The 15527-nt window shown below is 51.3% G+C and overlaps 1 protein-coding gene across 5 annotated transcripts in view; it reads left to right on the top strand.

Annotated features, from left to right (window-relative positions):
* Window positions 1-8694, top strand: part of ANKS1B (ankyrin repeat and sterile alpha motif domain containing 1B) — a 693028-nt gene extending 684334 nt beyond the window's left edge. For 3 of the 5 annotated variants that reach the window (XM_087814846.1, XM_087814848.1, XM_087814849.1), the window contains 2 exons: window positions 4008-4175; window positions 6828-8694. In XM_087814846.1, coding sequence (XP_087670972.1) covers window positions 4008-4175; window positions 6828-6935 — 276 coding nt within the window. In that variant the 3' untranslated portion in view covers window positions 6936-8694. Of the gene's footprint in view, window positions 1-4007; window positions 4176-6824 lie in introns of all 5 variants that reach the window. The other 2 variants (XM_087814845.1, XM_087814847.1) reach the window with 1 other exon arrangement.
* The last annotated feature ends 6833 nt before the right edge of the window (window positions 8695-15527 follow it).

Here is a 15527-nt window from a genome sequence, read left to right as displayed (position 1 = left end):
GGGCCAAGGTCGGAGATGGCCGAGTCTCCGCACTTGAGAGAGGCGAGGTTAGTGAGTTTGGGAGATAGTAACTAGACATGAGAGTGTGGTTGTGCCACCTAAAAGGACATTCCAGCCCTGGGTTTGTGGCCTGTGTGAAGGGACACCTCAGTGCTTGCTGTGCCCTGTGACCAGGATGGGTTCACTTCCCCGCGCCAGGGCTGGAGCGGTGCCTCCGGGGCTGGCGTCTCTGGGATCGGCCTCCTGTGACTGCACCCAGTTCCTCCCAGCCCTGAGACACACGGGCCTCCTCCTGGTGCCTGGACGAGGGTCCGGCAGCCTTGTTTAGGATTGCACGGTGTTCCAGTGACCTGTGGTTGCTTAACACACCACCCCACAACTTGGTGGCACAAAGCAACACCCATTTTATTATGTTTACAATTCTGTGAGTCAGGAATCTGGGCAGTACACAGCAGTTCTGCTCTGCCCGACAATACCAGGGCCTCTGCTGGGGTGGCTCAGATGGCTGCAGATGCTGGGACAGCTGGACAGCGCCATCTGTCTGCGCCTTGGGCCCTCTCCATGTGGCACCTCCTGGCACTTGAATGTCCAGGGTGGCTCCTCCCCTCTGTCTGCGGAGCCTGGGCTGGGATGGCTGCTGTTGCCCCCAGGCAGCCTCCCCCGGGGCCAGCTCGGACGTCCTCGCAGGGTGGTCAGACCTTCTCCTGTGGCTAGTTGCCCTCAGAGCAAGTGTTCCCGGAGGCCCAGGTGGAAGCTGCTGTACTCCCTGCAATCTAATCTCGAAGTCCCAGCGTTTCATTCCTGCTGCGTTCTGCTATCTGGGAGTCGAGATCAAGGGGATCGAGGAGCAGACGCACCCTCTGAGCAGGGAGCATGGCAGCCGGCTTGGAGACAGGCGGCCACACACAGAGGGCTCAGAACAGGGGCTGTAAGTCACAGACATACCGCAGCTCGGGAACCTCTCGCTCTGTGATGCCAGGCAAGTTACTTAACCTCTCTGAGCCTCAGTTTTCGTACCTATAAAATGAGGGTAATACGCTACCGCAGATGGTTATGGTAGGACTTAAATGAGATCAGTGCCGTTTGCACAATGCCTCATACCAACCTAGCCCTCCGTGCGTAGTCAGTATCCTACCTCTAGCAGCGACTGCGTAGTGTCATTTCTCTGCCTTGTCACTTCGCTCTTCATTCAGCCAGCATCTGCTAAGTGCCCGCGGTGTGCCAGGCACAGTCCCAGGCTCTGGCCTCCCCACAGTGGCAAGGACAATATAGGGAAGGCAGAGACTCGTTGGGCTCTCAGGTTTCCTCAGCAGTGTCACTGGGCTGGTCAGTGCCGTCCAGCATCGCTGGGGTTGGCCGGCCTGGCTCGAAGGACGAAGCAAGGGCTTGTCACCTAAGCCCCCTGATATTTCAACATCGTCTTCGGCCTTGTCACAGTACAGTCTCCTGCTACAGTAACAGCTCTCTTCCCATTTTAATTTTATTTTAAATGTTTTTGTTACTTCTCACCTGAGGATATTTTTTCCACTGATTTTTAGAGAGAGTGGAGGGGGGGAGAGAAACATCGATGTGAGAGAGACACATCAGTCGGTTGCCTCCCTCACGCTCCCGACCAGGGGCCGGGGATGGGACCTGCAACCCAGGGACATGGCCCTGACCGGGAATCAAACCCACGACCCTTCAGTGTGTGGGCTGATGCTCTCATCACTGGGCCACACAGGCCGGGCTCTCTTCCCGTTTTAAGTCGTGGGGCTGTTACTAAGGAGAAGCAGGAGAAATGAGCCTTCCCCCCGGGTCAGACTGTGTCCCAGGTGCCATCTGACTGGCGTGCGTCCCCCTCAGGGTCCTGGCGTGTTGGTGGCACAGCACCCAGCATGCAACCAGCAGCCCCTTGCACCAGGTGCCCAGGGGCCCTCCCTCACTACCAGAGCCGACATCTCGAACATCGAGGAGACAGGAAGCATAGGAAAGGTGACAATGTCCAGTTCTTCACAATACAGAATCACGAAAGAAGAACTCTACAAAGCGTCCTAAAATAGAACAGAGAGCAAGACGTCGAGGAGAACGCAGGCCAGACCGGAGGACGCCGTTGGCAGGAAGCCTCTGCCCCGCAGCCTGGTCCCCGCGTCTTTATCCGAGCAGCTTTCTCACGCCAGGAACTAATTAAAATCCAAGGGCCGAGCCTCGTACCGGCTCCTCGCAGAACCTTCCCGCCTCCCGTAATAGTCCTGTGAAAAGTCTCAGTTGCTCAAATGAGCATCTTTGACTTCCATGTGAAGACACTGGAGCTTTGAGTAACTCTCACTTTGAGGAACTTGTTTCTAGATTAATGATAAAGGAATTCACACTCACCGAGCTCCCTGGAAGCTGCAGGTGCAGAATCTCTGAATCGCCTCTTTCCCTTCGTCCGGTTGCCCACCCAGAGCACAGATACCTGCTGCGTGTCCCTGACAGGTGGACCTCGGCCGTCCCCGTGGTAGGCGACCGAGGCCGGGAGCCCAGGACTTCACGTGGCAACCACAGAAGTCAGAAGCCCCACCCCGCCTTTCGGGGGGACCCCCTGTGGAGCCGATGACCCTGGGCGCTGGACGGGCTCCGCCCCCGGTGCAGGGATGGCCAGAGCCGCCCGCCAGCCCTCCCGCTGTCCTGTGCTGGTCCCTGGCTCTCTCACCAGCCGACACCCTCAGGACAGCGCGCTGCTCGCTGCAGGGCGTGCCCGGCTGGCTGGGCAGCGTTCGCCGTCTCCAAGGAGCACATCCTGTCGTGTGCGGCAGACATTTCCCAACAAGTAGCTCAGAGAAGACACGTCCTCTGTCACACCCACTCTCATGCTCGGAGGCGTTGTCCCCGTTCGGGTCTAAGTCCGTGTCAGTCCGGCATTGATAGGAAATCCGGTGGCTCGGGAAACCCGCGGGCCCTTCCACGTGGCCCCTGAAGGGCGCCCTGCATCGCCCACCTGCATGTCGTCAAGTGGGAACAGTCCTGAGAATTGTGGGAACTAAGCTGCTCCATGTGCTTGACTTGGGGGGACGTGGCGGGAGGGGGAGGGCGTAGGTCTCGTAAGCAGAACGCTCTTTCTGTGGCTTTGAAAAACTGTCAACGGACAGACGTTCCGGGGACAGTCATCAGAATGAGAACTTGGGACAGACCACGCCTGCTCTCCATGGCCAGTTTGAACGTGCTGTGACCTCGGAGATGTTGTCGAGACCCTGCCTCGTTGGGGTCCGACAATGCCGTTTTCTCAGCGAGAGAGGACAGGGTGGAGCCATTCTCCGAGGAGGCAGAAATCAGAGATGGGCCTCTGGGGAAGAGAAGGGGAGAGGGGAAGCTGGAAGGTCTGAAGGAAAGAGCCCTTGTCCCAGGCACTGCTCGGGCGCGGCACTCGGGGGAGGGGGGGTCCCCCATCTCTCGTCTCCTGCTGATCTGATGGGAAAATATGTGGTGGACCCACCGGGGGAGCGAGCGCCTGGAGCAGGAGCCGGGTAATTGGCTCTGCTGGCAGGCGGGCTGCAGCGACGGGCCCGCGCCAGCATGACTAATGCCTCTCCCCTCCGCCCCAATTAGGCTCTGATTGTGTTTCGGGGAGCCGGTCACTGAATCGCAGATGTTGGAGGTAAAAAGACCCGAACTTCTGAGGAACAGCTCCTGTGGAGCCTGTGGGTTTGTCACACGCGGCTGCGGTGCTCTCAGGACTCGGCATCGGCCGGAGGAACCCCCTTCCAGGGCCGGGGAGCAAGCCAGCTGCCCGTGGGGGCCCTGGGAACAGGGACCTGGGGCGCACTGCTCCCCGCGGGGTGCAGTGGGAAGTAGGCTCCTTAGCTCGGCTGAAGCAAGTGTGCACATCAGAGACTGATGCCTCGTACGGACTCTAAGTTGGACCTGGAGTGTCCCATTCGCAGATTTGCGGACTGGGCCTCGCTGGTTCACGCCCCCCACGGGCGCCTCAGCCCCCGGACCCCTCCGACCTGCAGAGGGCCCTCGTAACCGCTGTCTCGTTTCTCTTGCAGAATTTAGCCTACGAAATCATTCTGACCCTGGGACAGGCCTTCGAAGTCGCTTACCAGCTCGCACTGCAGGCGAGGAAAGGGGGCCATTCCTCCACGCTCCCCGAAAGCTTTGAAAACAAACCCTCCAAGCCCATCCCCAAGCCCCGCGTCAGCATCCGCAAGTCCGTGGTAAGTAGAAAAGATGCAGGCTCCGCGGGCCCTTTCGGGGTGCGGGTGCGGGTTAGAATCAGGGCCTGCCCTTCTCCGTCTTGTCCTTGGCTTCTACCCGGCACGTGTCTGCCGTCCTCTCACCCAGTTCCTGGAAAGTATGGGACACCATCTGCCTGAACCTGCAGGCGCCCCAGAAAGTTCTGTGAGGGTGCTCCAGCCGTAAATCTAGAAGTGACCTGATTCCTGGCTTCCCCGAGGCCCTGCGTCCAACCCATGAGCAGCTTCCATCTACTCAACCTCTAAAACATATCTCAGATCCGCCCACCCTCCTCTCCTTCCCTCTGTCACTCTTCTCATCCGGGGAAGGTTCCAGCACTGCTCCCCCCCAACCCACGGAAGTGCACCTCCTCACAGACCCCAGTCCTCCACACCGCACCCAGAGTCGCTTCTTAAAACATAGACCAGAGCCCGGCCGGCGTGGCTCAGTGGATTGACCGTCACCCCAGGCACCAATAGGTCACCAGTTCGATTGCCGGTCAGGGTCTACGCCTGGGTTGTGGGCTCGATCCCCAGTATGGGGCGTGCAGGAGGGAACCCATTGATGTTTCCCTCTCTCATTGATGATTCTCTCTCTCCCTCTCCCTTCCTCTCTCTCTCTAAAAAATCAATAAAAACATGTTTTTTTAAAACCCCATAGATCAGATCCTGGCACCACTGCCCAACTCCATAATGCCCGATTTCCCACCGCACTTCTCCCTGACGCTCAGGCCTTCCTGTTCCTGGAAGACAAAGGTCACTCCTGCCTGAGGCCTCCATCCCACCTGTTCCTTCTACCTGGCCTAGTGTCCCCCTGATTTCCACACGGCTGACTCTGTCGTTCAGGTCTCAGCACCATGAAGGGGCCTTTTCTGGGCCACACTTGCCACACTCAAGCCTATCACCTGCTTTTAATTCTGTGGAGCATTTGCAAATGGAGATTTATCGTCTATCTTCCCCTACAAAAAAGTATGAGTTAAATATCCAGGAATTTTCAGGAGCCTTTTGTGATTTCTCTTAGGCTCTTATATTCATTGTGGGCTGGGTAAATCAGTTCAGGGCAGGTGCCTCCATCTGATGTCACTCTGGTCCCCACAGACTCTGCCAGAAGAGCACTAAGGGCTGGGTGCCCTACAGGCTCGTAGAAATCCATCCAGAGGCTTCACTGAGCACTAGGGGAACACACGGTGGTAACACTGATGTGCCTGAGCTGCCTCAAGCCCTGCCCCCCTCACCTGGTGTCCGCACCCAGCGCCCCTCGGTCCCCGTTGTTTATTGTTGAGAAATACTCAGTGATCCCTGAGAATATGTGAACTGCTAGACCCGTCTTAACGATTCTACAGCTCAGCCTGTCCTAGTCCTGCTCGCCTCCCCCCCCCCAGTGTCCCCCCTCCCGTATCCCCCTCTGCGAGCTCACTACAAGCCCTGACCGGACCATTTCCCCTGCCTCGGGGGCTTTGCACATGCTGTTCCCCCTCCCCTACCTTCGCCAGGCAGACTCTTACTTTCCCGCAGCTCTCCTCTTAGACGGTGCCTCGTTGTTCCCATGTTACCTACTCAGCAGGTATTTATCCTGGGCCCACGATTACTGGGCCAGGAGCTTTCCTAAGCTGTGCCCACGGTTACTGGGCCAGGAGCTTTCCTAAGCTGTGCCCACGGTTACTGGGCCGCCAGGAGCTTTCCTAAGCTGTGCTCACGTTTACTGGGCCGCCAGGAGCTTTCCTAAGCTGTGCCCACGTTTACTGGGCCGCCAGGAGCTTTCCTAAGCTGTGCCCTCGATTACTGGGCCAGGAGCTTTCCTAAGCTGTGCCCACGGTTACTGGGCCGCCAGGAGCTTTCCTAAGCTGTGCCCACGTTTACTGGGCCGCCAGGAGCTTTCCTAAGCTGGGGCGAAACAGTGGCGAACAGGACAGACGAGCCCCCCTTCCCGAGCCCACACTGCAGTGGGGCCTGAACAAATAGACGTGACGGGCTGTGGGTGGCAGAGGGTTACACGGGAGTAGGAGGCGAGCAGGCAGGCGGGGGCGCTGTTCCCTAGGGCACCCAGGTGAGGAGGTGCTGCTGGAGCCGCCGCCTGAAGTAGGTTGGGGCGCAAAGCGCGCAGGGGTCTGGAGGAGGGCATCCCCCGGAGCAGAGGCCCTGGGCGTGGGCTTGGTGCTGGGGAGCAGCAGGGGCGCCCGTGTGGCTGGAGTGAAGAAAGGCAGGCGGGGCCCCTGTAGGTCCCCTTGGGGACCTGGGGGTTATTCTGTGATGGAAACCATGGAGGCTTGGGAATCAGGGAGTGGCATCACCGGGCTCACCGCCTCCTGGAAGGCCCCTGGCTCCCCGACGTGGGGTCAGCGGCTTTCCTGTGCCCACAGAGCACCTCCCCCCCCCCCCATCTCCCTTCTCGGTATCGGGTGTTTCCGCGTCCGCTCCCACCCACGTGCCTGTAAGAGCAGGGCCGTGTCACTCACCGTCCCTTCTCCAGGGCCTCACACGAGGTCCATATGCAATAAATGTGGTCAAAAGAGCGAACAAACGGTTCACAGCCACCCTGCCCGCGGCGTGGCCGGGCGGCGGGGGAGGGGGGGCTGCAGGAGCGAACCCCTGCAGGTACCACTAACAGGCATCAGCCTTCCTCTCTCAAAGCAGATCGACCCATCTGAGCAAAAGACTCTGGCCAACCTGCCGTGGATTGTGGAGCCGGGACAGGAAGCCAAGAGGGGCATTAACACCAAGTATGAGACCACGATTTTCTGATACCCGCGGTCCCCCGCCTCGCGGTGCCTTGCACGCCAGCCGCCCGGAGCAGGCTTTCCTTCCCGCCTCCGTTTCCACCCAGCCCAGGAGGGAGACTGCTCTGTTTGCGTGGCCTTGTCACAGGCGACAGGCCACTGGCCATTCCCGGGGACGTTCTTTCTGCACCAGGGACAGAAAGTGCAACCGAGACTTTCCAGCCCTGACCCCTGAGAGGCACGAGTTGAGATTTTTGCTGACTCCGGACTCCCCTCCCTGTCACCGCCCAAGGTATTTCTAATGACTTGGCCCCACTTGCTTTGCTGTTGTTGGGGATAACACCTTTTTTTAAAAAGTACAGGGGATGTCTAATACTGCCTAAAAGTATAAAAATCTTGGGTTTTTCACTGACAGCTGTTTTAAAGATAGAGTCAGGACAGAACCACCCCCATAACGCATCTGTAAAATCATTCTGTCACTGAGCATCCTTTCACGCAACAGGACAAAACCACCCCACGGTTGCTAGGAACTCCTTCCTCCCGATTTCTATATTTGTGGTTTTTTATGTGATCAACTATGTCAGATAAAGAAAACCTTTACATTTAAGGACTGATTCAAAATTTACGAATGATTTAAAACAGGAATTTATTATGCACAGAAAAACGTGTCTTGTATTAAATATTTTTACTAAAAGAATGTTTCATTAATGCACTGATAAGAAAACTAGGTTAGTTGTGAGGGATGTTTCCGGTTTCATTTCAAATAACTAAATTTCTACTGCTACTACCAAGAGGGCAGGCTCGGGCGTGGGAAAGTCCCGACGCCTCTCCCCAGGGCAGGAGACTCGGGCAAGCAGACGGCCGTCCAACCCAACGTGCTGATGCAGCCATAAGCCTGCAGAGATGGGTTTTTTTTAAATCTTCACAGTGTTTTAAAGAACATGTTAAAAAAAAAGAAATCTAGGGCTCCTGCTGTGAAGATTTCTGTCATGGAAACCTTGTTTGAGAAAGGTGTTAATAAAGTTCTATTGCAAAAATTTGTTTTCTAGAAAAAAAATAAATACAAAAGAAAAAAAAAAGAGAGAGAGCTTCCAAAGTAATAAAACTCTTTTCTTGAAACAGAAAAATAAATGTTTGCTTACTATTTGATTAAATAAAATTTCCTTACATTTCATTAAGCTATTTTAATTTTTTTAATGTCTCTGTGGAGTATTTGTATGATAAATACCATAATGTATATTTATGTAGAACCAAATTATATAAACAGTACCAATATCATTATAGAAGAAAATAACATTTTAACGTATATTGTTCTAACCGATCATATTGTGAATCATTTTGAAGTTCATGATAGCGATATTGATAAATTGTGGGATTGTCTTAATGTTGCTTTTTTTAAAATTATTAACCAATATTATTTTAAACCTGAGATTATCAGTTATATTCATCAGTTGGTGAGTTCTGAAAGATGACTAAATTTTATTTCAGACTGACAGATGTGTCTGGTTTTAGTTCAGTGTGGAAGAATTTTAATACACTATTAAATTACTTGAACTGAACAGTTCCTTGTACATAGTTTGCCTGTTCACTGTTGATATGTATGTAGCCAATGGAGAGTAAAATAACACATATATGGTACCAAAAGGAAACTGTACAGGAGCAAAGTGAATAGCAGCTTTGCTGAAACAGAAACATATGTGTAAATATGCTTGGGCTTCCAGTTATAAATTTTGTAATTTTTGTCATTATTTATATCCTATAAAAAAAAAAAGCACACAAAATAAAAAGGAAATTGTACAGCCACTGGTGCCTGGCATCGTTCTGTGAGCAGCGTCCTGCTTTCCGTTTGGGAGCGGAACCAAAGGGTCAGCCCTCTCAGCCTTCACAGCTAACGGGATCTTTTCATTGGCAGAATTATTAAGACCATCTGCTCCTTTCCACCACGTTCAACCAATCTGAGAAAGATACAGTGGCCTTTAGAGCTTGAATTTCAGCCAAAATGCTCCCGTTGCCTCTGTGGAAATATTCAAGTGGCCCTTGGGGAGGACTTGCCAGAACAGAGATTTCTAAAAGAGGAAGGACCACAAACGGGGTCGCTTTTATAGGATCACGTAATGGCAGGTTGGGTAAAACGCATGTTCGTCTTGGCTCAGGCTGCCGTACAAAATACGATAGGCGGACAGACTTACCCGACAAATTTATTTCTCACAGTTCTGGAGGCTGGAAAGTCCAAGGCCAAGTCGAAGCCGGCAAGGTGGTTTTCATAGAAGGCCTTTTGTCTTGGGCTGTAGGCAGAGGCCATCCTGCTGTGAGCTGGAATGACCTCTTCTTTGTGTGTGTGAGCCCAGGGTGGTGTCCCTTCCTATAAGGGCACTAATGCATCACGAGGGCCCCACCCTTAAAACCCCATCTAATCCTAATTATGTCCCAAAGGCCTATCTTTCAATACCATCACATTGGAGGGTTAGGGCTTCAATATATGAATTTTGAGGGGACACAAATATTCCATAACGACACTCAATCCTTTCATTTTTCCTAAAGCACATGTGCCAGCTGTGAATTGAGTGATAATAGGGCCATGTTAGAGATGCACTGGGAAGGTCAGTGATTCATATTCCATATCCTATGGCTTCAGAAGATCTCCCTGCTTCTGGTACCAAGTCTGTTACCCTGCAAAACACGCACCAAAGCAGTCTCGGGGCACTCCGGCCGGACATGCAGAAGCCCAGGGCTTTGAACCCCAAAGAGCTAAAACCATCCTGCGATGGGATGACATTCCTGCAGAAGGGCAGGTTTCCTGGAGGAAGGTTGGGCTGGAAATTTAGGTGACAGTGCTTCAGCTGGGCTGCTTTAGCCCCTTATCTTTGCTACGCACTAAAAGGTCAGTAATCCTCTTATTTGTTATCTCTGTGGATCAAATGCTTATTTGCATCAGTTGTGGTCCCAACACAAAGCAGATGGCATGCTCCAATTAGGATAATTTAAGAGGTTAATAAATAAAATACTTACCTAGGTGTTGGCAGCCTGTAGGGTAACAGGGGGTAAAATAGTATCCTTGGGCTGGTGATAGTCTGAGGGGGAATGGGAAATGAGGGGGCTGCCATACAGGTTGAGGGGCATGGCCCGGTGCAGGGGCCCTCAGCAAGGGAGCAAGGGATTAAAATACCCTGATTTCAGCCCAGTCGGAGTGGCTCAGTTGGTTGAGAATCCTCCTGTGCACCGAAAGGTCGCCAGTTTGATTCCCGGTCAAGGCACATGCCCAGGTTTCGGGTTTGGTCACTGGTCTGGGCACGTACAGAAGGCAACCAATCAATGTTGCTCTCACACATCTATGTTTCTCTTTCTCCCTACCTCTCTCGAAGTGGGTGATTATTTAAAAAACAAAAAACAAAATACCCTGATCCTGATCTCACTGTCCACCTTCCATTCTGAATTTCCTGAACTGGCAGAAGCCAGAGGGCAAGGAGCCCACTGATACGGTCTACACAGGGTGGCCTCCAGTCACCCATCAGGGCCGGGAACAGGGAGGAGTGGATCTGAGAAGAGAGCCAGCCCACATACTGAAGAAGGGATTTGCAGCTAATTTTCTTGGAGGGGGGAAATCTGACAAGTTGATAATTGCCATATACATGAGGGTGGGGATCCTTGAGTGCTAATATTATTCCAAAAAGGACTTCAATTCAATTACTCCATTAATTTTTTTTCTTCTTAAATTATATTCTATGATAAATTTGGGTAAATGAACCCTATGAAAATTATGCCTCGTTAGTTCATTAATAAGTCATGGAAGTGATTTTTCTCAAGACATACCAGATTTTTTGTTGGAATATTTGGTAATAATGCTAGTGCATATAATGTCTGGATGCGATGGGGCAGAAGACAGGCTTAGATGAAGAACACACGGCCAATTCTCAAAAATCAATGAAAATTCACACTTGGACCAGATAGCATTGCTCCTAAGCTGTTTCTGAAAAGAAATGAAAATGTGAGAAGTGGGTTAGCCTCCAGGGCTCTTCCTTCTTCCACAAAATTGGAATATAATGACCGTGTTCAGAAGTCTATGTGGAATAAAGCCTATTTTTTAGACACTACGATTTTCAGTTCCCTTTTTGTACAAGCTATTCACCGAGTATGTTTCTTGTGGAAACTGAGCAGTCTGACCATTATAAACACATTTTTTAAAAATAAAATTGGGCAAGCGACCAACACGGGCCAGCGGAGTCTCGCTGCAGCGAGGCGCTGCATCAGGCCGCCCCACCCCACCCACCCCCGTCCCTGCCCACACCCGCTTGCTGCTGCCCAGCAAGCACCCCGTGCACCGGGCACCGGCCTGCCCCAGCCGCAGGGCCCGCTTCCCACACACCCCATGCCCGGCAGGCTCGGGCGTCCTTAGGCCTGTTGTGCAATCACCAGCCTGCGGACGGTGAGCCCCCTCAGTGCCCACGAACCAGAACTTCCTTCTGGCCGTGGGATTAATCCTCAGACTTTGGTGCTGACCCGGGAACACCGATTCCGAGGAGCTGTTTCCTGTCTTCAGCTCAGGCCCACATAGTCATCGCAAACACTCTGTGCCGGGGGTGGCGCCACTGTCCTTAGAGCTGCTAATGCAAAGGCGACCCTTCCCAGCCAGCATACTGCACTGTGTGTAACTCATGACAAATCACAGCCACAAATTACTTACCGCCCAGTGTTTGTTTTCCCCTGCAAAACCCCAGAGACCTGTATTTGTAAAAGCCGCATGGGCTTTCCAAGAGTAATGACCGGTGACGCAGAGACTTACACATACAGCAGACTGAAATCGAGAGTCTTCATGTAACAGCTCCAAGGGGGTCGCCGCAGCTGAAGGTGACAGCCGCAGCAGCTGAGGTTTCCTCAGGGGTCGTCGCTTGGCTCAGGTGGCTGAGGAGCACGCAGTTCACATAACAGACTTTGTGAGCACAGCGGAGCTAATGTGCATCTTCCAAGCCCTGCCGTTTAGGAAACTGAGTTATCCCAGTGCCACAGTTACTCAGTGGAGATGGGGTCGCTCTCACCGCCAGGCAGCTCACAGCATGGTGACAGAGCTGGTCAAAGCAGTCCCCGTGCAACACTCCGCTGACCTGGCCTCCGGAGTCCCAGGGCCTCCATCAGGCACCCCTACAGCTGCTCCTGGGGAGTCTCCCGCTCCCCTCTTCCTGCCCCTCATCAACAAGGCACGTGAGGAGGGAGCCAAGATGCCTCCAAGTAAGAGGCAACCTCAGCTGTTTTCTGACATTTGAGAAGCTGACTTCTCACCGTTTCTCAAAACTGTGCGCTCAGTCTTCAGACAAAAAAAAACAAAAACAGCCCAGTGTGCTAAGTGTTGGGAAACTAGGAGAGAAGAAAGGCACAGGACATCCAGGAATTCCATTTTAGCAGACCGTGTATGGAGTGTTGGTCTGGGGTGGGTGGGGGGAGAGGCTGCAAACTCACATGGCGTCAGGGCCACACAGGTAGCATGAGGGAAGGGAGGGTTTTGATGATGATCCGCAGAGCATCTCGGGGCAGCTGCTTCTCAGTTCCCACTGATTCTTGCCAGGCAGAAAGGAAGACCTTGAGTCAACGGATTTTCGAATAAGTTAGAATTTTTATGCAAAATCAGATTTTCAAACGCTGACAACAAATTCAGAGTTTTAAAAAATTAGTGTAGGCCAAACAAAACTCATCTGTGGAATGGGCGTGGTCTGTGCATCACTTGTTTCAGACTTTCTGAGAATCTTCCAAGTTTCAACAGCCTCACAGTTCGATGTCCGGTTACTTATCAGAAGAGGAACAGTGTGTGTGTGGCTGAGGTGAGGTGGGGGAGGAAGGAGGGATGCAGGGTCGCTGGTTTGCTGAACTGATCTTATACACCACAGTAGTTTATGGGAGTATCAGGAGCTGGAAGACCAGAATTAAGGATCCCTTAAAAAGGGAGGGGTTGAGTTTTTTTCTAATGTAACATGAATTTCAGAGAGAGTACAGGGCTGGAATGGTAGCTCCATAGCTGTCATCAAAATTCCAAGCTCCTTTGATATTTCTACTCTGCTGTCCTTAGCGTGTAGGTAGCATCCAGCTGCAAGTTCACCTCATTATCACAAAATGGCTGCTGGAGCATCACCCAGCACATACACATTCCAGGCAGGAAAAAGGACCAAAGTGCTCCTGCCTCCCAAATGAGTAAGGCAACCTTTTAGGCGCTTCCCTGGGAACTTCACCCCACAACTTCCACTTACACCTCACTGGCCACTACTAGATAGGGGGTTTAAATTACATGTGTGGAAAGTGCCCAGCACAAGGCCTGGCACATAAAAGGCCTGTAAAAAAAAAAAAAAAAAAGTGGCTCCCCCTTCCTTCCTCCTAAAAAGGATTCATTGTCTCAGAAATTTACTTGACAGAATGGGGCATATCTACACAAGAAACGTCCAAACCAGTAGAGAATTTTCCTAAGAGCTTATTTGAGCCACACTCACAGCATATGCTGGGAGCAGAATCTCTAATGCTCTGGAGAGTAACAGTTTTGGAGCTTCTTTTGTGCACTTGAAATTAAGGAGGGAACATAAGGAAGACTCCATAAAAGTGGGCGAAATCAAGGTGGGGATTGGATTGCAGGATAGTTAAGGTTATGAGCTCTCTTGAAACCTAGGTGTACAGAGCAATGGACAGGGCTTACTAAGGCAAAGATAAACCTTTTACTAGAAAGTTATGTGCCTGGGGCATGACTACCCACCATGACTTGCCCAGTTAGAAATTTATGATCTGATCACTTTTTGAGGTTTCATTCCCTAGAACCCCTTTTGTTTTGTTTCATTTGCTTTGTTTTCCCCCCTAGAATCCCCTTTTTTCATCCACAAGCAAATAAAACCAAGGCGAAGTGTTTAGAATCACTGCTAACTGAAGACAAATCGGAAATGAGATCCAAGCTGCTGAAATCCAAGCCTTGGCCCCTAGACTGATGTCCATCTGCCATGAACCCAAGAGAATTCCACTTCCAATTGCAACTGACACTCAATGTGTGGCCCAGTGGTCTGGGTCTTTCTATAAAATAAAATAAAAATCCTCTCTCTCCCCTAAGCTCTGAGGACCCTCTTTTGCCTCTGTAACTTGTTTCCTGAGCCCACGCAGCCCATCTGGCTCATTTTTTTTCTACCTCTGTGACTTTCTTAATGAACTTTCACTTGTATTTGGAAAAAAAAGGAAAAAATCAGATTTGTATTCTGGCCCTGGCTTTGTCGCTGATTAACAGCCGGGAGTGTGGTTCTTCCTCTATACACTGGAACTGCGCAGTCTTGCAAATCACTAAACTGTGAAGATAAAATAAGGGCAGGGCAGTGCCTAGAGCGGGGAGGTGATGGAGATTTGATTGGATGAATGAGAACTTTTCCTCCAGCTCCTCAGAACAGCCACTTTGGTCCTAAGAAGGTGTCTTCACTCACCTGCTGGGTGTTTTCCAGTTTGAACAGTTACTCAGAACTCCCAGGCAGAAACCCCTGGGCTTGGAATGCTCTCGTTTCTTATTCTAGCCCTGGGTGATGGGAAATCACAGAGGCAGGTTTTTCTCTTCACTTCTGTGTGATAAGCAGTATTCCCAGGTCTGAAAGCCTGATTTCATAAATGAATCTGCAATGAATACCAGCAACTCATTTTCCTGAATCATAACTAAAATGAAAATTTCCCAACTTTTGGTCTCCTCACATCACCTGACTCAGAAATAAGTCGCTGTTGATGCCAAATGACTTCAAAGGTCTGGTCTCTGATGAGTCCCAGGTTCGATGCAAATTCTAACCCTTCCACATTAATGTGTTACACCTACACAATGATTCTATGGTTAAACTCACAGCCCAACAGCAGCTGGTTCCCTAATGCAGGAATTTTAATAACTATTTATCTATAGTCTTAAGAGGAGGGGTTATGGGCAAGGAAGTCTATTCAATTGACAATCTTCTGGGACTAAGAATTATTGGAAAGCCATTATCTCCAGCTGTAAAAGTAAGTAAATTATGATAACACAGAGCATTTGCTGGGTCATAGATTGCCATAGTTGCCAACTTAACCCCTCCAGGGCTATGTTTATCTCATATAATTTGGAAGCAAATCTTTTCTGTCCAAGAAAAGTTTTACTTTTCCCTAATGCGGCTTCACAATAAAATGCCAAACTAAACCGGGGAGATGAAGAAAACACCGGTGATGTGTTGCATCTTAATTTGACAGCCTTATGGTGCCCTAGTGCGGAGGGGAAACACAGAATGTGCTGTGGGCATGCAGGCAAACAGGAGTGCCAATCATTCATAAGTGCTTATTGAGGCTCCAACTGGAGCCAGGCCTATGCGCGAGACTCTGGTATAAAAGACAGAGACCTGGCTTCCATGGAGCTTCTGGTCGAACAGGGGACTCCAATAAGTAAGTGACACAGGGCCATAGAAGCCATGTAAGAGAAAAGAGGGCACTACAAGATAGCAGAAGGGTCACCTCACAGAATATATAAAGAGTAAGAAGGAATTTGGAGGAAAAAAGTAGGCTGGAGAGGGGCAGTATGGAAGAGAGGACAATGCATATAAAACCACAGAAGCAAGAGAGCACACGGCAGGCCCAGGGTTTTGAAAAGATGGAAAAATCGCCC

The sequence above is a fragment of the Miniopterus natalensis genome, chromosome 2, assembly GCF_054644295.1.
Source record: "Miniopterus natalensis isolate mMinNat1 chromosome 2, mMinNat1.hap1, whole genome shotgun sequence".
In the NCBI taxonomy this organism is placed as follows: Eukaryota; Metazoa; Chordata; class Mammalia; order Chiroptera; family Miniopteridae; genus Miniopterus; species Miniopterus natalensis.
This window is presented reverse-complemented; position numbering and strand designations above follow the sequence as displayed.